This window comes from Astyanax mexicanus, chromosome 6, assembly GCF_023375975.1.
Source record: "Astyanax mexicanus isolate ESR-SI-001 chromosome 6, AstMex3_surface, whole genome shotgun sequence".
NCBI lineage: Eukaryota > Metazoa > Chordata > Actinopteri > Characiformes > Acestrorhamphidae > Astyanax > Astyanax mexicanus.
The window spans coordinates 5,091,237-5,118,699 of NC_064413.1; the positions used below are offsets into that span (position 1 = coordinate 5,091,237).

Here is a 27,463-nt window from a genome sequence, read left to right on the forward strand (position 1 = left end):
TTTGCGGCAGAGCCCGTTGCTACTCTACGCGCCTGGCGCACGCGGGATTAAGGCTGACTGTACGCTGTTGCGGTGAGTGGGAGCGTGTTGGTTATGTTGTTAATATTTTATCCTTTTTTGCTTTAAAATGACGTTAAATCGTGATAACACGCCGCCTGTTCCCTTCAGAAACGTCTAGACCTCTTTTTTAACCCTGTCTGACTGACCGGCGGCAGCGGAGAGCGAAGTTTAGCACAGTAACCCCCTGTCATCACTTCCCCGTGCTACTTCTGCCCTTAAATTTCCTTAATTTATACCGGTTTCAGCTTCAGTTTGGCCTGTTTTACTGAATAAGACGAGTGTGGGACTTCACTCGCTGTTTTGTTTGTTTGGAATATCGATATTAAAGAGTGTACATGAATAAGAACAAGCTAGCCTGTTAGCTTTTGGGGAGCTTAAGTTGTCTTGTTGTAATTTTCCGGTCCACCTTAAATTCTGCAGCAGTTACGTACAGCTCCTGACCGGCGCCTCTATGTTACAGCTGATGTATTTAAGGTGGAACGGACCATTCCTAGAAGAAGCTGGCAAATGTTGATTTTTTTTTTTGTAGCTAGCTTAGCACTTTCTTAACTCTTATCTTGACAATGCAGTACTTTTTCACCCAAGGTGTAAAATCTTGATTTAGACAAGCAGCTGAGTGAGCAGAAATAGGCATTTATTGGCTAGTCTTTCTGTTTTCTGTCTCAGTTTAGTGGTGGACAATATGGGATAAATGTTAGCTAGTTTAGCTATCACAATACTTTGAAATGAATAGTTTTACAAGACACAGTTTACAGGGCTGGGCAATTAAATTCACATTTAGGTACAGACAATATGGCCCTAAAATAATATCACAATATTTCTCAAAGGTGTTTACAAAAACAATATCCTTTGCAATATAACAAAACATTGAAATAAAAAAAATATATAAATTCAACAATACACCACTGTAGACCTGTCAAAATTAAAAACTAATTTTGGAAGATATATTGTGCCAGAAATTATTAAGATAAACAATATTAAACAATATTCTTGTCATTTTAAGACATTTTAGATTGGGAAATATATACTTTTAATTTACATACTTATGTCCACATTGGTCACTGCATGACTGGCTAAAATACTGTTAATATCGTTAAATATACAAACACAATAGTCTGTCACGATTTCAAATATTATTGAGGTCATGTCCATTTATTATACGATAAATTGATAATGTAATTATTGCGACAGTCCTACACTACTCCAACAAAACATATATTACCGCTATATAATATCACCAAATTTCATGGTATCTTTGCAATGACAGTATGCATACTTATATGTCCAATATTTGCAGTATGCATTAGGATATTTGATGTTAAAATGATTTTGCCGTTGTAACACAAAAGAGAAAAAAAAACATGAATGTTACACAAATGCTGTTATAATTTGTATTGATGTGTATTGATATGCAATTTATTCCATGCTTTAGCCACTACACTGAATCCTGTCCATGTTAAAAATTCCAGAACCTACCAAGTTTTCAGACGATTAATACACACTTTTATTTCTCAAGACTGTATTATATCCATATATCCATACTGTATTATATTAAGTCCAAAGTCAGTGCAGTGTTTTACTGCTAAATGTTTTGATGTCTCAGTTATTTTGGCCTGTCTAGTCATTCATATTCATACACTCTCTCTCTCTTTCTCTTTTTCACTCTCTCTCTAGAGATGGACTCCCTGTACGTGTCCTCCCACCCTGATGACTTTAGGAGTTTGCAGGCCCTTATTGCAGCTGAATTCTCCCCATCCCGCCCGCAGACCCTCGCAGAGGAGCCCCCAGCCAGAGTAGCTCGATGTCGCCCTGCCCTGGTGCTGCGGGACGCCGAGGCGACGGCACTGTGCGGAGCCGGAGCGGTCAGCTGGTACCTGGCATCTGTGGGCGGGAGGACGGGCAGCGATGCCCAGCAGCAGAGCGAGGTGTGGCAGTGGCTGAGCTTTGCTGAGAATGAGCTCACACCTGTGGCATGTGCCGTGGTCTTCCCTCTGTTGGGGGTGATGGGAGTCGACAAAAAGGTGCTTGTCCATATGGGATGTCCCGATCACATTTTTTTGCCCCTGAGACTGATTCATTAAATTTTAAGCATCTGTCGATACCGAGTCCTGATCCAATACTTTGACAGTGCAGTAAAAAAAGAAAAAAACACATCCAAATTGTCCTTTAAGTTTTTTTTAAATGATTGTTTTTTTTTAATAATTTTAAACGCGAAATGTTCTGATATTTAGTGAGTTAATATGTAATATGTGGTGTTTGGGCACTTTTGGAGTCAGAATAAGTGTAAGTGTAACTTGTGTGAGTAAGCCTTTTACCCATCTCCCATTGCGATTTTGTCCCTAGCATTTTGTTTAATGCAGGACTGTTGCAAATTAACAATTAGTCGACAATTAAATTTATAGTCAACAAATTTAAATAATCAACACTTAGTGTCAGGGTCACAGGACAATACACTACTGTTGCCCCGGCTAGTGAATTGAGACATGGTGGGGGAAAAACTTCCTTATAAGAAGATAGGGAGCCCAAGAACAGGCAGAAAAACGAGAACAGGTGGAAACTAAAGTCACACCGAGCACGACAGATAGATACGGGGGAGGAACAAAGTAAAACTGTGGAATTATGGAGCTCCATCCAATAGTATTGGGATAAGTTGGGCAAAAAAAAGCCACAGTAGGGACTTCAATAAAAGCAAATAAACGTTTTTTTGTTTTTTTTTAAACAATCATTAAGAAGCCTTTTCTTGAGCATGTAGAAATAGAATAATTCTGTTGTCTATATGTTTAATATGTATTTCCTTATCTTCCAGTTGCAGCAGAGTTCTCGGGCGGAGCTGTTGCGTGTTTTGAAGGTTCTGGATCAGATTTTAGAGCCGCGGACCTTCCTGGTTGGAGAGAGCTTGTCTCTGGCTGATGTAGCTGTTGCAATGGCTGCGCTGCTGCCTTTTAAATATGTAAGTGGTATTTAGTCATGCTGATAGCCCGTTTTGGAGCTCTGGTCATTCGTTCATTCATATATTGGTCTTGAGTGTTCTGTTCCCCTTATTTCCTCATTCAACTGGCAATACAGAACCCCAATAGAGCCAGTGTAGAAATCACTATTTTGTGTGATGAGAAAGTTGACACAGAGAAGGAGGTGTATTATATTTATGACAAATGTATGCTTTCTTATTTATATCTCTAATTAAAAGGAGGAGGACAACAGAAATATCAAACATGTCTTGAATGATGTTGATTGATTGCATCTGGTGTCAGTAGTCAGTCCCGTTTAGTTGTTTTTCTTTGCTAAACTTTTCTTGAATGTCAGGTTTTGATGGTTTGTTTGAAGGTGTGATTGGCCCTGCGTGATATTTATGCTCATGTTCCTCTCTCACGCTCTCTCAGGCATTGGAGCCATCAGACAGGAAGACCCTGGTGAACGTAAGCAGGTGGTTTGATACGTGTGTCAATCAGCCGCAGCTCCTGAAAGTGCTGGGCAAAATCACACTCTGTGAAAAAATGGTGCCGGTGACTCCTAAATCCAACTCTGCTGTCAACACCACCACTGCTGCTGCTGCAGCAAACGGCACTGCTCCCAGCAGCACACCTGTCAGCGGTGAGTGCGTGTGGGAGTGTATGGGGGCGTTAGCCAGGGTAATTGCCTTTCACAACCTGCTGTGATTCAGAAATAGTATCTGCGGAAGTCTTTAAAAGCCACAGATTCCAGATTTGTACACTACGTGGGGGAAAAAGTATCGGGACACCTTCTAACCATAGAATTTATATGTTACTTTCAGTCCCGTTGCCACAGGTTTATAAAATCAAGCCTCTAGCCCTGGAGTCTGCCTTTACACACATTAGTAAAAGTATAGGTTGTGGTAAAGAGCTCACTGAACACCTGTGTGGTGCTGTAATAGGACGGCACCACTGCAACAAGTCAGCTGGTGACATTTTTACCCACCTAGATATGTATTTTATATCAGCTGTGTGTGATTATTATTGTGAAAGTGAAGTGAAAGCATTCAGGAACCATATCAATTTAACGATAAAGTGCTAGCTAAACTGCTAGCGCTAGCTGCGGTTAGAGGCTAATTCTGCCCAACAGCTCTACACTAAGGAACCTTGAGTGTTCTGGTTAGCCAGGGCGCTATTACTATTCCCACTTAGCTTGTTTTAACATGGAAAACAGTGCAGTGCTAGCCAGGGTTAGCAGCTAATGTTAATGCTGCTCCAGCAGTGCTTGCCGGGGTTAGCAGCAGACTACATGCCAATAAAACTCACCTCTGATAAAGGGGTTAGCAGCTAATGCTAATAATGATGGAGAGCATTAGTATTACTGTTCCTTAATACCTGACTGTAAAAATTTATACATAAGGTGCACTGTCGATTTTGGGGAAAATTAAAGGATTTTAAGTGTGCCTTATAAATATGTTGCAAAATCTTTATAGAGCAACCATAGATTACTTTCCTTCAAAGCCATGATTTTAAACAGATTTGGTTTAATTCAAACCACAGTTCAGCAGAAATCTGTCTTCATCATCTCTTTTAGATAGATAGATAGATAGATAGATAGATAGATAGATACTTTATTTATCCCAAAGGAAATTTAGGCATCCAGCAGCAACAACACAATACAATAAGAAACATATTCAAACATAAATTAAAACAAAAAGGATAGAAAATATATTAGGCTATAAAAAACTTACTATACAAGGTAAAGATATATCTGTAAACGGAGCAGTGCAGTAGATGTTGCTAATGTTTTAATAAATTAAATAATTCAATAATTAACAGAGCAAAGTGCAGTGTGCAATGACATTGATTATGAAAGTGACTGATGTGACATAGAAATATAATATAAATATGCATCTGTAACAAATATAGTTCTAAAAAGAGAATGTGGACATGTGAATAGCCCGCTGATTATAATCCCTGTCTTTTCTCACAGGGCCACCAAAGACGGAAGCCCAGCTGAAGAAAGAGGCCAAAAAGCGAGAGAAGATGGAGAAGTTCCAGCAGAAGAAAGAGATGGAGGAGAAGAAGAAGCAGATGCAGTCTCAGACTGAGGTAAACACCAGTGGTTACACACACTATTGGGGGGAGATCTACAATGTAATCTAAGGAAAGCTTTCTTTGTACTGTAAGTGGAAAGAATGTTACATGTAGTTGAACTTTGATGGCCAATGGCATGGCTGGGTAATCATCTCAGATGGGAATAAGTGATCTGTTGGTTAGCTAGTGTGAATAAAGCACAGTGTTTTGTAAATGTGTCTGTTTTCTGTAGAAAAAGGCCAAACCGGAGAAGAAGGAACTGGGAGTGATTACATATAACATTCCTACTCCAGCTGGCGAGAAAAAAGGTGTGTGTGTGTGTGTGTGTGTGTGTCATGTCCTGGCCTTGTCTCATGTCTTTGTGTTTGTCCCACGTGACCTGTGCCCCTGTGTTCTGTTTCAGTACTTTTCCACCTGTGTCAATTTGTAGCTCCGCCCCCTATCCCCAGGTGTTTCCACTTCTCTTGTGTGCTATAAAGCCTTCCTTTGTCTCTTGTCCTCCGTCGGTCTTTGCACTAACCTCTGTTGTTTTGTCTCTCTGTGTTCTTCCGTGTTTCATAGCCCTAGTCATTGCTCCGTGTTTACCTCAGTTAATCTCTTGTGTATGTTTTCTAGTTTCTTGTTTATTTCCTCGTTTCCCAGTCCTCTGCTTAGTGTTTAGTTTCTAGTACATTCCCTGTATACTTTAATCTGTTCCTCGTTTATTTTCTTGTATATATATTCCCTGTTTATTTTGTTATTGTTATCTCTTGTTGGCTTAGTTTATGTTCTCTTGTTTCACTGGTTTTGTTTTGGTTATTGGTTATTCGTTTATCTTTGTTACATGTTTACTTGTTCCTCGTTTCTTTGTTTACTTGTTATTTATTTATTAAATTATTATTTATTTCACCCTACCTGCACTTGCGTCCGTCTCCTCGTCTCCCTGCCTGGGTCACTCTCCCCGTGACAGTGTGTGTGTAATAAGGGTGGAAATCCTATATAACAACAATGATATTACAAGACTGTGATTCTACAATACTAATAACAATAAATAGAGTGCCTGTGTTTCAATAAAATATCCATATTTAATGCCACATATCATTATGATACAGTCGAAACAATATATATACAATATATTGTAATTTCGATACATTGTCCCCACCCCTACCATGTAGTACCTCATAGTATTGTTATATGTGCATATTATTTAGCCTTAAAATGTGTTTCAAACATGACAATATTATTTTATACAGTAAAATGTGTCTGAAACCCAATTCAGTCTTTTTTTTTGTTTGTGTTGTGTTCTGTTGATCTGTTTTTCCCCTCAAATCTGTAATGTAATCTGTCTCTCACACTCACAGATGTGCTAAGCCCTCTTCCTGACTCGTACAGTCCACAGTATGTGGAGGCAGCCTGGTACCCCTGGTGGGAGAAGCAGGGTTTCTTTAAGCCAGAGTACGGAGTAAGTAACACCTTACAATTGAATGATATACACTAGGGGTGTGCCATATCATATCATACACGATAATATCGCCAAAAAAAATTTATATCGTGAACGATATTGTACCCTGAAATATCGTGCCATATCACCCACCCCTAATAATCACATCAGGGTTCTACTTTTTTGCTGTTTTTAGCAAAAGAAAAATTCAAACTGTTCTCATTTCCTATTATATATCTACTAGAGACAGATTATATCTGTCCAGTATCATTTTTTTAATTTATTTTAATCCTGGATATATGGAGATATTTGGAGTGCATTTTTATTAGTAGTATCATGACATTCTAGATCATCGACTTCTGTTACAAATCTGCTAAAATTCTTGTATTTTTTATATCTCAGCTACAATATAATGAAATGTAAGTTTTGATTCGTTACAGTAGTGTATTTTTTATTTTATTGTCATATTGGCAAGAGTATCGTTATCGCGATAATACCATGAAATATCATGATATTATTTTAGGGCCATATCGCCCACCCCTAATATACACTACTAGTTTAAAGTTTAAAACACCCACATTTGTGCTATTTAAGCTCTTCGGGTCCAGTCAATAACTAGAAATGGTACAAAATCCAGTGTACAAAATGTTGCAGTAAACTGCCAGGGTCTATAAGGAAAGCAAATTAACTAAAAACTGAAAAAAAAAATAGTTTTAGTATTGTTAAACTATATTTTAAAAGTGTATTGTAAAAAAAAACCCTGAAAAAATCATATATTGTTTAAAAAAGAGGGGTTTACATGGCTTACAGCTAGTAAGTCGCAATCAAGCAGTGCTGAAACTGATGATGTTAATGCAATATCTACTGCAGCATTTACACACTTACACACAGCACATTCACACTTTCATCATAATAACTACACAGACACATTTTATAGTTTAAAATAGACACACTATAAAAAAACATATTTACATATTACAAACATAATTCTCCAACTCTCCAATTTTCCTTATGAAGCCCAAAATACGAAGCCCTGAACACATGTAGGCTTGTAGGCATATTATAGTCATATTGAATAATGCATTTTGTCTTGCCCTAATATTATTATGTTTTTAATATGTAAATATGTTTTTTAAAGTGTGTCTATTTTAAACTATAAAATGTGTCTCCTTTCTGTGATTTGTCCTTCTAAATCAAATATGTCTCTGTATCTATTTTTTAAAATAGCGGAAGAGCCTCAGTGAACCAAACCCTCGCGGAATCTTCATGATGTGTATCCCTCCTCCTAATGTGACTGGGTCTCTTCATTTGGGCCACGCCTTAACCAATGCCATTCAGGACTGCCTGACCAGATGGTAACCAGTAATCAGTTTTTCCCCCATAGGGTATTGGTTAAATATAGGTTGGGAAATGGTGATGTAATGTCATAAATTAACGTGTTATTGGTTAATGTGTGATGATGCAGGCACAGAATGAGAGGAGAAACGACTCTCTGGAACCCCGGCTGTGATCACGCCGGCATCGCGACCCAGGTGGTGGTGGAGAAGAAGCTGATGAGGGAGAGAGGGATGAGCAGACACGACCTCGGACGAGAAAACTTCATCCAGGAGGTCTGGAAGTGGAAGAACGAGTAAGTGAAGCAGGGGGACACGGGAGATGAAGGCTGTACTGGGCCTGAATCTTTGTGTTCGTTTATCTGGGTTCTGTTTATTGGTATTATGTGATGGTGTTGTTAAAGAATTGATTCTGATTGGTCGGAGAGCTGTCCTGTTGTTTTAGTAAGGTAGGAATGCATTGCAGTGGCTGTTTCATACCAGATTACATCATTCTGCACAGAGAGTTCCTCCAGGACCTTGGTTAAAACAGTGGAAACAATGTCCTGTCAAGCCAATTGGGGCTTTTTTGGAGTTTGCGCAAATTTATATATTTATATATACAGCTGATTTTGCTATGCATAGGTATATGTTTAAGCAAAATGAATATTGTTGTTTTATTCTGTAAACTAAAGACAACATTTCTCTCAAATTCTAAATACAAACATTATCATTTAGAGCATTTATTTGCAGAAAATGAGAAATGGCTGAAATGAGAAAAAAGATGCAGAGCTTTTAGACCTTAAATAATGCAAAGAAACAAAACTGTGTTTTGTAATCACCACTATTTGTTACAATGTAAAAAAATAATTTGTGAAGTTTAAGTGAAAAAAAAACATGAAATATTGTGATATCATTTTAAGGCCATATTGCCAGTTTTTTTTTATTAGAATTAAACAGGCTGTTTTTGTTAGTGTGCATTTAAATATGTAAATTGTCCCTTTCTGATTGACTGTGCTGGAAAACCCTAATCCTGAAAGCATTACAGACTGAATCCTTACTTAAATTTCATGGTAATTGAGCAGGGCTAAACTGCCTTAAGATGACTAGGTAGGAATGGAAAGTAGTTAGTTAGCTACCACAGTGGAGCAGTTTTTGTCAAAAAATGTACCTCGGCAGTGCTATTCTAATAATAAATGTACCTCAGCAGCAGTGCTATTCTAAAAATAACTGTACCTCAGCAGTGCTATTCTAATAATAAATGTACCTCAGCAGTGCTATTCTAATAATAAATGTACCTCAGCAGTGCTATTCCAATAATAAATGTATCTCAGCAGTGGTAGTAATTTTTTTGTAGTAATTTCTTAAATTCAGTATGGTTATCGCAAAAATACCCTAAAATATTGTGATATTATTTAAGGGCCATATTGCCCACCCCTAGTTTAAAGTAATATAAAGTCTGTTATTGTTTTGTCTTTAGAAAGGGAGATCGGATCTATCACCAGCTGAAGAAGCTGGGCTCTTCTCTGGACTGGGATAGAGCGTGTTTCACCATGGATCCAGTGAGTTGAACCCTATCACACACAATAAAATAACGAAGGAGTATAGAATGCACAGTGTTGTTCCATCTGTGCAAAACAGGAACGTAAATTACTTAATTTCAGCTTATTTCTCACAATAAACAAATGCAATAATGATGCCCTAGTCTATGTTACTCATTGTGTCTGTGTGTCTTTGTGCAGAAACTATCATACGCTGTTCAGGAGGCCTTCATTCGTATGCACGAGGAGGGGGTGATCTACAGGAGCAAACGACTGGTCAACTGGTCCTGCACACTCAACTCCGCCATCTCTGATATAGAGGTACATTTAGGAAATTCAGATGTTAATTAAAAGTTCATCTAAAGTAAAGCATTTCTCTCTGTACAGGTAGTATTAGAGCTTTTGATTTAGAGGCAGTGTGAGATTCATGTGTTCTTATGCTGCTGTTTCAGGTGGACAAGAAAGAGCTGATCGGCAGAACTCTTCTTCCTGTGCCAGGCTATAAGGAGAAGGTGGAGTTTGGTGTGCTGGTGTCTTTCTCCTATAAAATAGAGGGGTCAGGTTGGTACCTATATTTTATTTTTTGTAATCTCTTGAGATGTGACCCAATGGGTAGTTCTGTTTTTAAACCAGCATAAAACTCTTCAGGAGACTTCTGATGGTGTTTTTTTCTTTCAGCTGTTTCAACATATATTTTAAATTGGTTTAGGCTGGTTTGCCTTAAAGTAATTTGTAAAAACTGTAAAGACTCTTCAGTTGTCATTTATGGCCGTTTTCTCAATTTTTATGCCCATATCATACTCTAGTTATCAAACTCTGGACTGGTTTGTTGGTGGTGAGAATGTGTTTTTGATCCTTTCCAACTATCACATATACGGCTGTTCAGATGCAGTTTAACTTGATTTATTACGCAAATCAGTTGTACAGCTATGAACTAATGCCATCTCTGCTGCTCCATGTTAAGTTGTTTTCACACTGAACACGGTTGCTTTGTTTACCGACATAACTGTGCAGAGCTTCTCTCTAAAAAAGTGAAATAAATAAAATTAATAAATAATAAAATGTGTCTGCAACACCATTGAAAAAATAAATTGTCTGAAAGCTCAGCAGCTGATTTAATCAACTTCACACATTACAAATTCATGCATGCTAGTTTCCCAGAAAGGTTAAACCAGTCTAACCAGTTGCATATTTTGTGATGCTTTTAATTGCATTTGTGATTTTCCATGTGTTAAACCAACTCAATGGGAAAGTGCTCCATGGAAGCAAACTTGCACTGTGCCCTTTACTCTGTGTTAGTGCTGGGCAGTGTGACTAAAAATGCAGATCACTGTATTTTTCAAGATTCTGACGGTTTCTCAGTATATCACGGTATTTTTATTATTATTTATTTATATGTATATATATTTTTTGCATGACTCGGCTTTAATATAGGTTTGTGAGTTACTGTACTGTTAGGAGTACAAATATACAACACTAAGGCTTTAAATTAAGGTTTTGATTATTATTGGGTTTACTTTGTCCCACAGAATATATACATAATATATGAGGTAATAAAACTTTATTAGCAGAAAACCAGCTAAACAATGTAAACAATAGACCTTAAAAAGAAATACTGTTACACCAACAGCTTTAACACGGCTTCCTTTACAAATCTAAATATTTTAATAAATAGTTCAAGCCATTAGAGGCCTTGCAGTATTAAAATCAGCCACGATTCTCTTCTTTCTCCAATTAACAAATACATTCAGTTCAGTTTGCATTTATATTCTCTTTCAGGCTACAGTATTAGTATATTTAAACAGGGCTCTAGTTACTGTTCACCTCGTATCATCGAGTTTTAGGGAGTTTTATCACTTGATGAATAAATGATACTGTACTTAGTACCGTTTCTGGGCTCGTTTGGGGGAGAAAGTGCTGATCACGCAGGATGGAGCGAGGGATGAGTGTGATTTAGCTGTTATGTTAACCTACGTCGTAGCCTACGCATATCCAGAGCGGAGCAAGTTTATACCTCTGCGTGCGTGAATCAGCGGCTCTACGCCGCTCTGCAGTTTAAACCGGCAGGGAAAGTGGGGGTGGCGGTCGAGGCCAGGCGGCGCTGGAAAAAGCTGTATGGAGGAATGTGACAAATGTATACCGGTTCAAAACTACCCTACAATATACCATATGAACCAGTGTACCGCTCAGCTCTACAGTGTGTCAATATTGTTTGATAAACGGACCAATAGAAATTCCCCAAAATTACCAGAAATAAACTCTTTTTGCATTGACTTCAATTGAAAGTTTTATCTCTGTCCTGTCAAGTTGCCGTTTTGGAGATACTTGTTTTTCATTGGACAGTAACAATATGCATTTGTATATTAGGCATAATAGATATAAATAAAGCTGTAAAACTGATTAAAGATTTCAATGCTTTTCTGGTTCAGATGAGGAGATCGTTGTTGCAACCACGCGTATCGAGACCATGCTGGGAGATACAGCTGTGGCAGTGCACCCTGAAGACTCCAGATACCAGGTACCAAACCTTCCCCATCCTTTCTAAGCTTTTTCTGATTGTGTTTGGCTTTCTTTTCACTTTTTCACACACAGCAAAGCGTTCAGCTCTGATTCCTCTCTTTCTCTTCCTCTCTGTAGCATTTGAAAGGGAAGACAGTGATTCACCCGTTCTGTGACCGTAAACTGCCCATTGTGTTCGATGACTTTGTGGACATGAATTTTGGAACAGGTGAGCAGTGAAGAATGTGCTTTTATTTCCTGAACTAAAATCGCAATGATCATAAAATAATCATTGTCAGCCAGACCTTTAGGGATGAATGAGTGTCTAAATAAATGCATTTCTTTCTCTGTTTACTCAATCAGTCTGATTTTTAAAAACGGAACTTCTTCAGTGAACAAACTGCTCCCCCAGCAGCATTGTATATAATATTGCTGCTTTAACGTTGAGGAAGTGTGGAAAAAATAAAGTTTTTTGGCAGTTTCAAGTTCTAGTTCTTTGTAGTTTATCGGTTATAGTTTATTATCTGTTCCCAAACTGACTGTACAGGGCTAGAATAGAAACATTACCTTAGATGTGACTAGAATAGCACCACTGAGATCATCTTGTAATTAGTATGGTACTGCTGAGGTACATTTATTATTACAATAGCACTGCTGAGAAACATTTATTATTACAATAGCACTGCTGAGGTACATTTATTATTACAGTAGTACTACCGAGGTACATTTTTGTTATTTCTCCACTGCAGAAGCTAGCTAACAAGTTAAATGTGAAACTGGAGTAGCAATATAATAAATTTGTGCTTAGAATAGCACTGTTGAGGTAAATATATGATTTGAATAGCACTGCTCAGGTAAGTGTATCAGGATTTGTTGGCTGCTGTAGATATGTTTGAATTGTAATTACTTTGACTATATAAGTGAGGTTATTTTCAGTGATTAAAACCAAACCTTACTTCTGTATTCGACAGTAAATTTAAAGTGAAATCCTACATTTTAAATCTATTTAAATCTTTTTAATTTGAAAACTCTATTATAATTTTTGGGCTGCAGGTGCTGTAAAGATCACCCCAGCTCATGATCATAACGACTACGAGGTGGGAGAGAGACACAAACTGCCCTTCATCAACATCCTCGATGAGAACGGCTTCCTCATCAACGTTCCTCCTCCGTTCCTGGTATTTACAACTGCAATTTTCGCAAACAGACAAATTAAAGCAGGGGTGTCCAAACTACGGCCCGTGGGCCGTTTGCGGCCCCATTTCCTTTTTTGGTGGTATTTTAGAAATAGAGTGAAAGTTGGCCCGCTGTTAAGCAGGTTTTTATAATGTGAGATTCAAAGTTTGAACTCTAGGTGTCAGAAACGGGCCAAAGTGCCTAAAAGCGGAGAGAGTGCGCATTTGTAGCGCAGAAAAACGGGCCACAGAGTCTAAAAGCGGAGAGGGTGCACAGTTGTAGAGCAGAAAAACGGGCCAAAGAGTCTAAAAGCGGAGAGGGTGCGCAGTTCTAGGGCAGAACAACGGGGTAAAAGAGTCTAAAAGCGGAGAGAGTGCGCATTTGTAGCGCAGAAAAACGGGCCACAGAGTCTAAAAGCGGAGAGGGTGCACAGTTGTAGAGCAGAAAAACGGGCCAAAGAGTCTAAAAGCGGAGAGGGTGCGCAGTTCTAGCACAGAAAAACGGGGTAAAAGAGTCTAAAAGAGGAGAGGGTGCGCATTTCTAGCGCAGAAAAACGGGGTAAAAGAGTCTAAAAGAGGAGAGGGTGCACAGTTGTAGAGCAGAAAAACGGGCCAAAGAGTCTGAAAGCGGAGAGGGTGCACAGTTGTAGCACAGAAAAACGGGCCAAAAAGTCTAAAAGTTGCCGTAATTAAGGAGTTTAATATTAAGAGACATCAAAATGAAACATCCATTTGAAAAATCTTAGTTTACACAACACTGTCAAAGATAGGTAAAGATAGTAAGTCAAGTATAATGGTGTTTACATTAAAAAATCAGGAAAATGTACAATTTAAAGTGGCCCGTGACTTCAAATATATTTTTCCTTCTGGCCCCCAACAAAAAAAGTTTGGACACCCCTGAATTAAAGGATCCATTATGACTGTTGTGCACTAATGTGAATGAATTTGTTCATCCCTCCTTGTATTTATAGTTGTTACATTGTTATATTTATAATTATCATTATAAATTGCATATTATGTGATATGACAATTCTCCTTATGTTGTTTTATGTTTTAATCTTTATTATTGCTGTTCCTGGCAGGGTATGAAGAGGTTTGATGCGAGGAAAGCTGTGCTGCAGGCCCTGAAGGACAGAGGCCAGTTTAAAGAGGTTAAAGATAACCCCATGGTGGTGCCTGTGTGCAGGTAAGCTTACAAAAAACTACTTCAGCAACACCTTTTGGTGGCCTTAGAACAGCAAAACACACTTAAACAAATGTTTTGGAATACATTTTATCTAATTGTAGAAAGACAATAATGTGAGTAATTAATTAGTGTTTAAAAGTGTTTAAATAAGTTTAAATATTTACATCTTTAATTTAAATCTTCTCACAATGTTTTTGTGCTTGTAGCCGTTCTAAGGACATAGTGGAGCCGCTGCTGAAGCCGCAGTGGTACGTTGACTGCGCAGACATGGGGAAGCAGGCTGCAGATGCAGTGAGAAATGGGGAACTGAAGATCATTCCGGATCATCACCTCAAAACCTGGTTCAACTGGATGGACAACATCAGGTCAGAACTGTCATATTATTAATAACCTGTATTACCTGTATGTTCTGGTCAAAGCCTAAAATTTATATTAACACCATGTTATCTCCATTATTATTATTGTATCTTTTTGCACTATAAGTCACACTAAAATTCTGTAATTTTCCCAAAAATCAGTGTGCCTTAAAATCTTATGTATGAATTCTATCAGTCAGGTATTAAGGAGCAGTAAAAGTACTCTACTGAAGTACAGCATTATACAGGAGTTTCAGTGAAGTTTTTCCAGCACCAAGGCTGGAGCAGTATTAGCATTAGCTGCACTAAGCGCTAGCTCTTCCACCGCTCAGAGGTGAGTATATTGGATTGTAGCCTACATGTTTACCACGTTAAAACAAGCTATGTGGGACGTACCGCTAGCTGATAGCGCCCTGGCTTACCGGAACACTCAGGGTTCCTCAGTGTAGCGCTGTCAGGCGGCCTTTACTAGCGCTACTGCTAATCGCAGCCTTGAAAGTTATTGAAATGTAAGCTTACTGTAAATAAACGCAAGCTCTTTACTCAATACCCAAATAAACAGTTTTCAGGAGAGAAGCCTGTGTAGATGACTGTGCGACACCCTTGTTCCTTACTATTGTTGCTTAAAATGCGCTTTATAATTTTGTGCACCTTATAATCCGGAAAATACTTCTACAACTCATTAACAACCACTAATCTGCAATAATACTATGTTATCTATATTAATAGCATATTTCCTGCTTTATTACCACATTATCTATCCAAATACTAAATTTTCTATATATTACCTCATTAACTTAATTTAATATTACAGTAATTTCATTTTACCTGTATTATCTACATTACTACACTAGACTCTTATCTCCAGTGCAACTCTATAGACCCCAGTCATGTCTTGGGGAATGGACTGCAATTTTAGTGATGGGAGAAACTGTGTTGTGTGTTATTTTATGACAAACAGGAAATGTGTGATTTATTAAGCTGTCAAATTTGTTGCTTATATTGTGTGTGTGTGTGTGTGTGTAGGGATTGGTGTATCTCTCGTCAGCTGTGGTGGGGTCACAGAATCCCTGCGTATTTCATTACAGTCAATGACCCATCAGTGAAACCGGGAGAGGTGAGCTACGGAGCTATATAACATTACTGATACATCAGCCACCTTCAGGATACTCTGTGCTTATATGTGTGTGTGGGTGTGTGTGTGTGTGTGTGTGTGTGTGTGTAGGATGTGGATGGTCATTACTGGGTCAGTGGGCGGTCAGAAGAAGAAGCCAGAGAGAAAGCAGCCAAGCGCTTCAATGTCACCGCAGACAAAATCTCCCTACGCCAAGGTAAAACACACACACACACACACACACACACTCTGTTACACACACACATACAGACAAGCTTATCTTTCTACGTCAGTTTCTGCACAATAATGACTAATAAAATTATTCTGAATAATCAAAGAAACTTAGTAACTTAAAGCTGATGTCCGTAAGTTTTGGGATTGGGGCCCTCTCTGGTGAGAATGGGTAATTGCACCGAGCATGCGTAAGAATCATTTTAAACTGGGTTGGTGTGATGTGGTCTCCATTCAGAGCGGATGAATCCGATTCCAGGTTATGTTCAGTCAGAGAGAGAGAGAGAGAGCTCAGTCAGAAACTTCACTGTTTAGTTTTTGTTTTTACTATGAATTAATGAGCTACTGAGGTCTGAGTTTCTCTTCTGAAGTCTCCATTGCTCCACCAGCCGCTTGCGTTCAGTAAAACTGAGCCGGATCCTCTTTTAGAGGCTGTACGTGTGATGTAATTACGTAAAGATGTGTGACGTGGCCAGAAGAACTCCCGCCAACAGCGACCCAAGACCCCAGTCTTAGCAGGGATGGTCGTTCCGGCACACTGATACCATTAAACACAATATTTTATCCATATTCGTCTCCACTCAGAAATGCTTCTGTTTTCAGTTTAGACTAAACTAAATAATACGGACTGCCACTTGTGAACTTTGAATTTTGAATTTCAGTGTTAAAACTACTAAGGTAGGCCGTGACACAAAAGTGATGTCTGTATTAATACGTGTGTGTGTGTGTGTGTGTGTGTGTGTTAGATGAGGACGTGTTGGATACCTGGTTTTCCTCTGGAATTTTTCCCTTTTCCATCTTTGGGTGGCCAAACGAAGTAAGCGTGTCCCCAAACACATACATATGTATTTCAGCTCTTAATCAAATGTGATGAATATGAAATGCCAGTGTGTAATATGTGTGTGTTTGTGTTCGTTTTAGACTGAGGACCTGAAAGTGTTCTACCCAGGCACTCTGCTGGAGACGGGTCATGATATCCTGTTCTTCTGGGTGGCGCGGATGGTCATGATGGGCCTGAAACTCACAGGAAAACTCCCATTTAAAGAGGTCAGTTTCTGTAGTTTTTTTTTTGGGACAGTGCACTGTCCCATAAATAACTGCGATAAACAATATAATTGATATAATTTTGAGACAATTTTATACCACTGATAAAATTTTAATAAGAACATGGGAATAGAAGTACACCCTAATTGGAAGGAATTAACTTTTATTATTATGAATATTTAGATAAAACAAATTTGTGATTATAATAAAAAAAACTTTATAGCCAAACACTATAAACCTAAGTAGCCTGGCAGTGCCAGTGTTTGATTATTTACACCACAGGCAGTGGCTTTAATACTGTTCAAATCCATATCAGAATATATTTTGTTTCGTATCGACCAATTCAGGAATGTGATTGTGAAAATTGTGTGCATCACAGTGTGCTCGGAGGAAAGCGCAGCAACTCATCAGATAATACATTAGATAATAGATGCCTGTCCTGACCAACAACACTTTGAGATTGATGTGGGGAGATAATGCCATCTTCTTTTATTTATTTTAACTTTATTTCTGGTTTCACATTTTATTTATTTCGTTTTTGTATGTACAGTACAGGCCGTTTTCTTTATTTTCATGACTCTTTACATTGTAGAGTCTCACTGAAGGCATCAAAACTATGAATGAACACGTGGAGTTTTAGGTACTTAATAAAAAAGGTGAAATTACTAAAGAAAACATGTTTTATATTCTAGTTTTTTCAAAATAGCCACCCTTTGCTCTGATTACTGCTTTGCACACTCTTGGCATCGTTCTCTCAATGAGCTTCAAGAGGTGGCCACCTGAAATGAAAAGTTTTCCAACAGTCTTGAAGGAAGGAGTTCCCAGAGGTGTTTATTAGCACTTGTTGCTCCTTTGTCTTCTTCACTCTGTGCTCCAGCTCACCCCAAACCATCTGGATTGGGTTCAGGTCCGGTGACTGTGGAGGACAGATCATTTTTTATTAAGTGCATAAAACTCCACATGTGTTCATTCATGGTTTTGATGCCTTCAGTGAGAATCTACAATGTAAATAGTCATGAAAATAAATTCATTGGGTTAAGTGGGCTGCTTGTTTGGTGGAATAACTGTGGTTTTTCATGCATCTTAGCATCATATTCTCCTCCACCAGTCTTACACACTGCTTTTGGATAACTTTATGCCTTTACTCCTGGTGCAAAAATTCAAGCAGTTCAGTTTGGTTTGATGGCTTGTGATCATCCATCTTCCTCTTGATTATATTCCAGAGGTTTTCAATTTGGTAAAATCAAAGAAACTCATCATTTTTAAGTGTTCTCTTATATTTTTTCAGAGCTGTATATATATATATATATATATATATATATATATATATATATAACTATTTGTGTGTTCTCAGGTGTATCTGCACGCTGTAGTGCGGGATGCTCACGGCAGGAAGATGAGTAAGTCTCTGGGGAACGTCATCGATCCTCTGGACGTCATCACAGGAATCTCACTGGAGGTGAGAAGAGCTTCTGCTTGTTATTGGAGCTGCTTCAAAGCAATCCACCTGAGTGTGGAGCGTGAAACGTTTAGACCCACTTCAGAGCAGTGGAGAACATTTTTCGATGTTGGATTTAGCCCCAGTTCTCATTAAGTGTGTATATACGTGTATTTGTATTTGTGTGTGTGTAGGGTCTCCACGCCCAGCTGAAGGACAGTAATCTGGACCCAGTAGAGATTGAGAAAGCCAAACAGGGACAGGTATCACTCTTCTCTTACCACCAGTTCATTTCTCTGTGTTTCTCTGTTTATACTAAGAGAGTAAAGCCCTGTTTCAGCTGGATTAACTGATTATAGTTATTGAAGTGATTACTGATGAGTCTGTTCGTTACAGAAATCTGACTACCCCAGTGGAATCCCAGAGTGTGGCACCGATGCCCTCAGGTTTGCCCTGTGTGCCTACACCAGCCAAGGTAATTAATTACACACAGCCAGCTTTCAGACAGTGAGCAGACTAACCTAACTTAGTTAGAATTCATCTACAAATGATATGCAGATTTTGTGGCGAATAGTGGTTGGCAATATGACATTAAAATACAGAACCTGGTCAAAACAATAGTCTCCACCTGGATGTAAGTAAGTAAATGATGTGGGGTTGGTTGATGCTGCAGTTGGTCTGTAGGTTTAGGTTCAGCAACAGTATGTGCTGAAAGAATGAGGTCAGCTGACTACCTGAATATACTGAATATAGACCAGAATATTCCATCAATGGATGATTTTTTTTTTCTTCCCTGATGACACGGCCATATTCCAAGATGACAATGTCAGGATTCATGGTGCTGGAATTGTGAAAGAGTTCAGAGTTCAGGGAGCATGAGATCATCATTTTCACACACATGGATTGAGAGAGAGTTCACCACAGAGTCCAGATCTTAACCTCATTGAGAATCTTTGATGCTGCAAGATCTTTGTAAAAAATGAATGCAACACTGGATTGAAATAAATCTTTGCAGACATTGCAGAAGCTTATTGAAACAATGCCACAGTGAATCTGTGTTGCAATCAAAGCTAAAGATGATCCAATTAAATATTACAATGTGTGACCTTTTTTTTTATGGTGATGACTGTTCTTTTGACCAGCCAATGTAATATGAAAATATTTCACAGTATTTTGTTGATGACAATATTCTTGGTACATATTACTAAAAAAAATTAGTGAGTGGACTAAAGAACTTTCCTTTTTTTAAAGAGAAACTTTATTGATTTATTTCAAGTTTACAAAAACACACAATAGAAATACATCAATATTCAACATCAATATTGTTACATACACAAGATAATCAATAATTATTAATTAAAAGGATAGAAAGTCCCAAGTTTTACCTTTATGATTTTTGTGTCCAAAGTTTTGTCTTCTGAGTTCGGTAATCAGCTACGTGGGCGGAGTCTCTCTATATCTCATATTAATTGGATTGTAAAATGTTATTTTCTAGCTTCTCCAGCCTGTAAAAGACCATGTGCATTTATTAAGTTGAGAAGTAATTCTGAACCCATGATGTAGCTTTTAATATTTAGAGAGTGAGTATTACAACACCTTACCCAATGTCTTTCTCTCCATCACACACGTACAGGAAGGGACATTAACCTGGATGTGAACAGGATCCTGGGCTACAGACATTTCTGCAATAAGCTGTGGAATGCTGTGAAGTTTGCCATGAGGACTCTGGGGGAGGGATTTGTGCCCTGGGAGAAAGCTCGGGTAAGAAGTGATTTATTCATTAAAGTACCCAATGAAACCGATCATGCCAGAAAAATGGACTCAGTTACCCACTCTGGGCCAGAATGCTGCTACACAGTGCGAAAGTAATGGAACATTATAATAGTTGGTACCACTTTAATATAAGACTACCCTTATAAAGAGTTTATAAATGGTTTATAAATGAGTTTTTATAAGTATTATTGATTAGGTTGTAAATCCTTTAAAAATGAATGATTAACAGTAACAACACATTGAAATGGCAACAGTGATCCATTGTTTGCTTACTCATTTAATTCAGCTTAGTCATTTAATTTATAGTAAACAGTTAAACAAATAAATTAATATGACATGTTTAATGCTGATTGGTTGAAAACACAAAAAAAGATCAGTATTTAGGAATATCTAAGGTTTGACAGTATAAATGAATGTGGAATCAAAGTTGCAAATTTTCAGCTCACTGACATTTCTATTTATGTGTTGTTATATATTTATTAACTGCTTATTAATGTCTTTTAACATTAATAACACATTAATAAATCATTTATAATCCCTTTATAAAGGTAGTCTTATTTTAAAGTGGTACCTAATAGTTTCTAGTCCCATGATTTTTAAGATGTCTAATAGAGATTTACTGCTCTAAATTTAAGAACAGACATTTAAAATACACACTCATTTTCTCCCTCTCTCTCTCTCTCTTTCTCTGTGTTTGTGTGTGTGTGTGTGTGTTTTGTAGCTGTGTGGCAGTGAGAGTGTATCTGATCGCTGGATTCTCTCTCGACTCTGTGCTGCCGTCACTCTGTGTGGGAACGGATTCCAAGCCTACGATTTCCCAGCGATCACCACGGCCATCTACAACTTCTGGCTCTATGAGCTGTGTGACGTCTATCTGGTACTGAACTCAGCCATACTCTCACTCGTTCACGTTTATTTCCTTTTTTTTTATTTCCTGTTTGTCCTCTAATCTCTCTTTTATTCTTTAACATTTTATATACCGTATTTTAGGGACTATAAGGTGCACTGTATTATAAGGCGCACTTTTAATGAATGTCTATTTTCTGGTCTATTTTCATACATAAGGCACATTAAGGGATAACAGTAAGAAGACAAACACAACACAAAAGAGTAATCTACACAGATTTGTCTCCTAAAAAAACTGCTTATTTTGGGTGAGTAAAGCACTTTAGATTTCCAGTATTTTAGTGCGTATTTTACACTGAGGTATCCTGAGTGTTCCGGTAAGCCAGATCGCTATCAGCTAGCTGTTTGTCCCACATAGGTTGTTTTAACATGGTAAACACGCAGACTACAGTCCCATATACTCACCTCTGAACGGCGAAAGAGCCAGCTAGTACTTAGTGTGGTTAACAGCTAATGCTAATACTGCTCCAGCCTCTGAGCTGGAGAAACTTCACTGAACTCCAGTATAACACTGTACTTCAGCAGAGTGACTTTACTGCTCCTTAATACCGGACTGTTATAATTCATGCATAAGACGCACTGGGTTATAACAAGCACTGACGACTTTTGTAAAATGAAAGGATTTTAAAGTGCGCCTTGTAGTGTAAAAGAATATGCAGTATAAAATATTTAGTTTCTTTCTTTTTCTCTTTTTATCTCACTGCTTTTTCTTTTTAGTTGTCTGTACCTTTCTTCTGTCTGTCTGTCTGTCTCACTGATCCTTTTCTATTTTTGATCTGTATTACTTGTTAATTTCAAGTAAAAATATCAATTGCTTTCTTTGAATTGTCCTCTCTCTTTTCTGTCTTTGTTTTCTTATTCTTTCTTCCGTCTCATCTTTCTCTGGTCTTTTTTTATAATCTCAATCTCAGATAGATGGATGGATGGATGGATGGATAGATATATAAGATGGATGGATGCATGGATGGATGTAAAGATAGATGGATGGATGCATGGATGGATGGATGGATGGATGGATGTAAAGATAGATGGATGGATGGATGCATGGATGGATGGATGGATGGATAGATATATAGATAGATATATGGATAGATATATAAGATGGATGGATGGATGGATGGTTATATAAGGTGGATAGATAGATAGACAGATAGACAGATAGATAGATGGATGGATGGATGGATGGATAGATGTATGAGATGGATAGATGTATGAGATGGATAGATGGATGGATGGATGGATGTAAAGATAGATGGATGGATGCATGAATGGATGGATGGATGGATGGATATATAGATAGATATATGGATAGATATATAAGATGGATGGATGGTTATATAAGGTGGATAGATAGATAGACAGATAGATAGATGGATGGATGGATGGATAGATAGATGTATGAGATGGATAGGTGGATGGATGGATGGATAGATAGATATATAAGATGGATGGATAGATAGATGGGAAAAATCTGTCCCTCTTGTCTCGTCTTCTCTTGATAAAGAAATGTATTTCTTCCTGTGTCTTCATCTCTTTCTTTTACTGTCGTTCTTTGTCTCTGTCTCTCTGTATCAGTTGTAGTAAGACGTGTGGTTTAACAGAGGTTTTCTGGTTTCTCTCTGTAGGAGAGTGTGAAGCCTGTGTTCAGCAGCACAGACGCTGAGAGTCAGAAGCAGGCGGAGGTTTGCAGGCAGACTCTCTACACCTGTCTGGAGGTGGGGCTCCGCCTCCTCTCCCCCATCATGCCCTTCGTTTCCGAGGAGCTCTTCCAGAGATTGCCACGAAGACAGACTCAGAACAGCCCGGCCAGCATCTCCGTCACCCCCTACCCAGAGAGCTCAGAGGTGATGATGATAAATAAAGATGTTATTACTGCACTGTTCTTCCTCCTCTGCTGCTGCAGGAACAGTAAATAATAATCTGCTGTCGTGTTTGTTTGGGTGTAGTTCTGCTGGCACAGCGAGGAGATCGACCGCGAGATGGAGTTCGTGATGACTGTGGTCAGAACCATTCGATCTCTCAGGGCCGACTACAACCTCACAAAGACTCGCGCTGACTGTAAGAAAAACACACACACACCACACACACACATGCTCAAATTTACCTTTAACACTGTTAAGACATTAAATAAATCAAATTCTATAAATGTTATAACCCTAAAATATTAAAAACCCTGTACAAGGTCAGTGCTGGAAAGTGTGTGGTAATATGTCTGCTTCATAAGGTCAGTTTCATATTTTTTTGGGAATGCCTATACATTTCTACTTACTACCATGTAAATGTGGTAAATAAGATCAGATCAATAATCAATTTGGACCTTGATTTTAATTTCTGTAAATGTCTCTAAAAATATACTGGAAAAACTGAACTAGGCCTGTCACAATAATTACATTATCTACTTATCGAACAATAAATGGACACTACCTTAATAATATTTGATAATTGTGATAACGTCTATTGTGTTTATTTAAATGTTTGTACACATATAAAACAAACACAGTATTTAAGCCAGTCATGCTGTAAAAAAATCTTATATAACTGCAACTTTATACACATTATACACATATATAATTATTTAAAATTTTGTTGTATTTAAAAGGGAATAAATGTAATGTTATGCTATACTATTATCATTAATAGTGTAGAGACATTTAAATTTAAATTGTCTTTAAATGACAATAATATTGTTTATCGCAACAATTTCTGAGATGATACATCATCCACAAAAAATGCTATCATGACAGGCCTCCTCTGAACTAATTTACTTATTCATTTATAATTATTATGTATATTTTAGTTAATTATCTGTTTGTGTATGTAAGCATATAGGCCCCCTTCACATGCTTTGTCTCATTTAAAATTTTGAATGTACAACTTTCTGTACTTCTAATAATCTGTCCTCATAGAAACTCAAAAAAAAAAATTAAGAGGGAGATGGATGGTCGCAAGATGAGCTGCTTGCATTTTTGCGCCAGGAGTAAAAGGCATAAGGTCACCCAAAAGCAGCGTGTAAGACTGGTGGAGGAGAACATGATGCCAAGACTCATAAAAGCTGTGATTAAAAAGAAATCAGGGTTATTCCACCAAATATTGATTGCTGAACTCTTCTCGAGTTAAAACTTTAGTATTGCTGTTTTAAAATGAATATGAACTTGTTTTATTTGCATTATTTGAGGTCTAAAAGCACTGCATCTTTTTTCATTATTTAATTATTTTTAATTTTCTGCAAATAAAAGCTTTAAATGAGAATATTTTTATTTAGAATTTGAGAGAAATATTGTCTGTAGTTTATAGAATAAAACAAGAATCAAAAATTTACTCAAACATAAACCTATAAATAGCAAAATTAGAGAAACTGGTCATTTGGGGTGTCCTTTTAATTTATATCAGGCATCACTACAATTAGATATTTGCAAACCCTCAAAATCTGTTGTAAATGGTAAGAGAGTGTTATTTTCCCTCTTTTTCTCTCAGGTTATCTGCAGTGTATAGACTCTGCTACCGTGTCTCTGGTGGAGAAATACAGCCTGCAGATCCAAACTCTCTCCTACTCTCAGGCCGTCCACCCTGTGAGCGGGGGCGACAGTGCTATCCCAGAAGGCTGTGCGGTGGCCATCGCCTCTGACAAGTGCAGCGTTCATCTCATGCTGAAGGTTAGAGCGTTCATCACTCAGAAAGTGACCAGGAGCCTTGAAAATATCAGTGTTTTAGAAAATGTTAATATTATATTAGACCAACTGGTACTTTTAGCAGTGTGGGCAGTGTGCCAAGTCCTGCTAGAAAATGAAATCCGCATCTTCATAAAAGTTGTCAGCAGTAGAGGGAAGCAACATGAAGTGCTGTAAGATTTTGTGGGAAAACAAAACTGCACTGACTTTAGACTTGATAATAAAGATCAACACAGTGGATCAACACCAGCAGATGACATGTCTCTCCAAACCATCACTGATCATCAGTAAATTTTACATTTCAGTCTGGAGGAAGAGTGGAGAGACACAGTCCAAACTGCTCAAGGTCTAGTGTGTGAAGTTTCCACCAATCAGTGATGGTTTGGAGAGACATGTCTGATATCTGCTGGTGTTGATCCACTGTGTTTTATTATCAAGTCTGAAGTCAGGTGTGTGTATTGGTTCATCTTTTGAGCTGATTTATAATTTTTAAGGGTGTAACGGTATGTGTATTCTTTCCAGCATCATGATTATAATTAATTTTTAAGTGATTGACACCGCTAATATAATTTCATTTTGACAATCTAATACTTAAAATTCCTAAAAAGAGCTGAAACACTGAAATGTATCCAGTAATATTCTTAGGAAAAATATTTGTAGTTTAAGCAGTTAAAGTAATGCTGTTGTTGGCAGTAGGAGAGAACCCTGGTTTCAGGTATTTAATAAAAGTGCTCGAGTCCTGTTACAACATTCCATTTAAAAAAAACGAAACAAACATGATTATAATGAAGATTCATTGTTATTATAAAGTTAATAAAGGTGAGGCTATAAAAAAACAACCAGCCTCTTTATTTTTTCCACCAACTGTACCGAAAACGTACCAAACCATGGGGATTGTACCAGGTTGTAAACCGACCCATGACTTTTCTGGACCATTACACCCCTAATAATTTCATTCTTTGCTTCAGGGTTTGATTGATTTGGAAAAGGAAGTGGCCAAACTGACGACAAAGCAGGGAGAGCTGGAGAAGCAGATGGAGAAACTGGAGGAGAAGATGAAGAAGAGTGACTATAGAGAGAAAGTTCCAGCCAAGGTGCAGGAACTGGACGCTGAGAAGGTAAGGAGAGAGGAATGAGGTGGTGAGCTTCACTGCACTGACCTCTGTAAGGGTCTGGAATTAACTCTGTCTTTATACCAATCTTTTGTTGTACAGAGATGTAGGCCTGGTTCTTTGTAGGACTTCCCTACAAAGACTAAATTTTTTATCGTTTTTTTTTTCACATAAATAAATAATTCATAATTATAAACAGTTACATTTTCAAACAAGGGTCTCTGAGTGATCCAGAGTGGTTACTGTTGCCGCCCGCATCCGATTCAAAACCCTGACGCTGGCCTACAAGGCAAAAAACGGACCAGCTCCTTCATACTTGATGGCAATGGTCAAAGCCAGATCTGCACCAAGAGCTCTTAGAGCTTCCAGCACGGCTCGGCTCGAACCTCCATCACTCAAAACACACAGAAAACAGACATCCATACTCTTCTCTGCGCTGGCACCAAGGTGGTGGAATGAAGTTCCACTGGATGTCAGAACAGCAGAGTCACTCACGGTCTTCAAACGTCGACTGAAGACACATCTTTTTAAAGAGTTCCTAAACTAAAAAAAAAAAAAAAAAGAGGTTCCTAGGGTTCTAAACATGATTAAGTTCTATGTATCTCTTGATCCTAGTCTACAAACTAGCTTTGGATAACTTAAGTAACTTTGAAGCACTGTTGTAAGTCGCTCTGGATAAGGGCGTCTGCTAAATACCATAAATGTAATGTAAATGTAATGTTATAATGTCGCGGCCAAGAAATGCAATCCAAACTTTGGAACACAACTAATAATGCTTAACCACAGAAAATTATTTATTATACACAGATATTTATGTTATGGAGCTTAGTGGATATTACAAGTTATAATCTGTTGCATCTCATTCTGTCTCTTTGCAGTTGAGGCAGAGTCAGACGGAGCTGCAGAAAGTGAAAGAAGCCATAGAGAACTTCAGAAGAATGATGTAACAAATTCCAACTTCCTCCCCTGCACCGCACCTCGTCCTTTGTTAGATTTTTACACTCTGATGGTTTGGCGTCCGGTATGTGTGAATCATGTGCGTCTCTGCTGCTTAACTATCTTTATGAGGAAACAAATTAAATACTAATATTAGCTAGCATCTTGTTTGGCTCTTGTTTTGGTATGAGGGGGTTAATTAATTGATTTCTGGACTGTTATCAATATTTCATGCTCAAATATCCATGTAAATAAGAGCCAAGAGCTTATAGATGTTTCATTTTGTTATTTTTCATGTTTAGCTCGTTTCAACTTAAAGCTGACAGTGTAATATAGCAGCTAATACTCAAGGTTTCAGATGGTCTGAGCTGGTTGTGACGATCAAGGTGGTGGATAACCACAATTGTATATAACTAAGCTGGTCGTTACAGAGGACCAATTTGGCCTGTTTTTTTTATTTCAGTAATTCAGTTCAAAATGTGAAACTCATATATTATATAGATGTATTACACACAGAGTGATCTATTTTAAACATTTATTTCTTTTATTGTTGATTTATGGATTACAGCCAATTAAAACCCAAAAATCAGTGTCTCAGAAAACTAGAATTTTATATAAGACCATTTGTTCTTTTGGCAGTGTGCAACATCCTGCTGGAAAATGA

The 27,463-nt window shown here is 37.9% G+C and overlaps 1 protein-coding gene across 1 annotated transcript; it reads left to right on the forward strand.

Moving 5' to 3' along the window:
- On the forward strand, window positions 1–26,959 carry vars1 (valyl-tRNA synthetase 1). Its single transcript, XM_049480716.1, has 31 exons — window positions 1–72; window positions 1,735–2,081; window positions 2,867–3,010; window positions 3,441–3,651; window positions 4,984–5,102; window positions 5,320–5,395; window positions 6,428–6,528; window positions 7,735–7,862; window positions 7,973–8,137; window positions 9,301–9,382; window positions 9,563–9,682; window positions 9,814–9,922; window positions 11,791–11,879; window positions 11,999–12,089; window positions 12,914–13,038; window positions 14,118–14,221; window positions 14,428–14,586; window positions 15,604–15,694; window positions 15,803–15,908; window positions 16,669–16,739; window positions 16,844–16,969; window positions 18,321–18,425; window positions 18,599–18,667; window positions 18,801–18,879; window positions 20,038–20,165; window positions 20,899–21,054; window positions 22,709–22,927; window positions 23,030–23,141; window positions 24,558–24,736; window positions 25,720–25,869; window positions 26,742–26,959. The coding sequence occupies exons 2-31, from the start codon at window positions 1,737–1,739 to the stop codon at window positions 26,808–26,810; spliced, it is 3,828 nt and encodes a 1,275-aa protein (XP_049336673.1). The 5' UTR covers window positions 1–72; window positions 1,735–1,736; the 3' UTR covers window positions 26,811–26,959.
- Window positions 26,960–27,463: the final 504 nt, after the last annotated feature.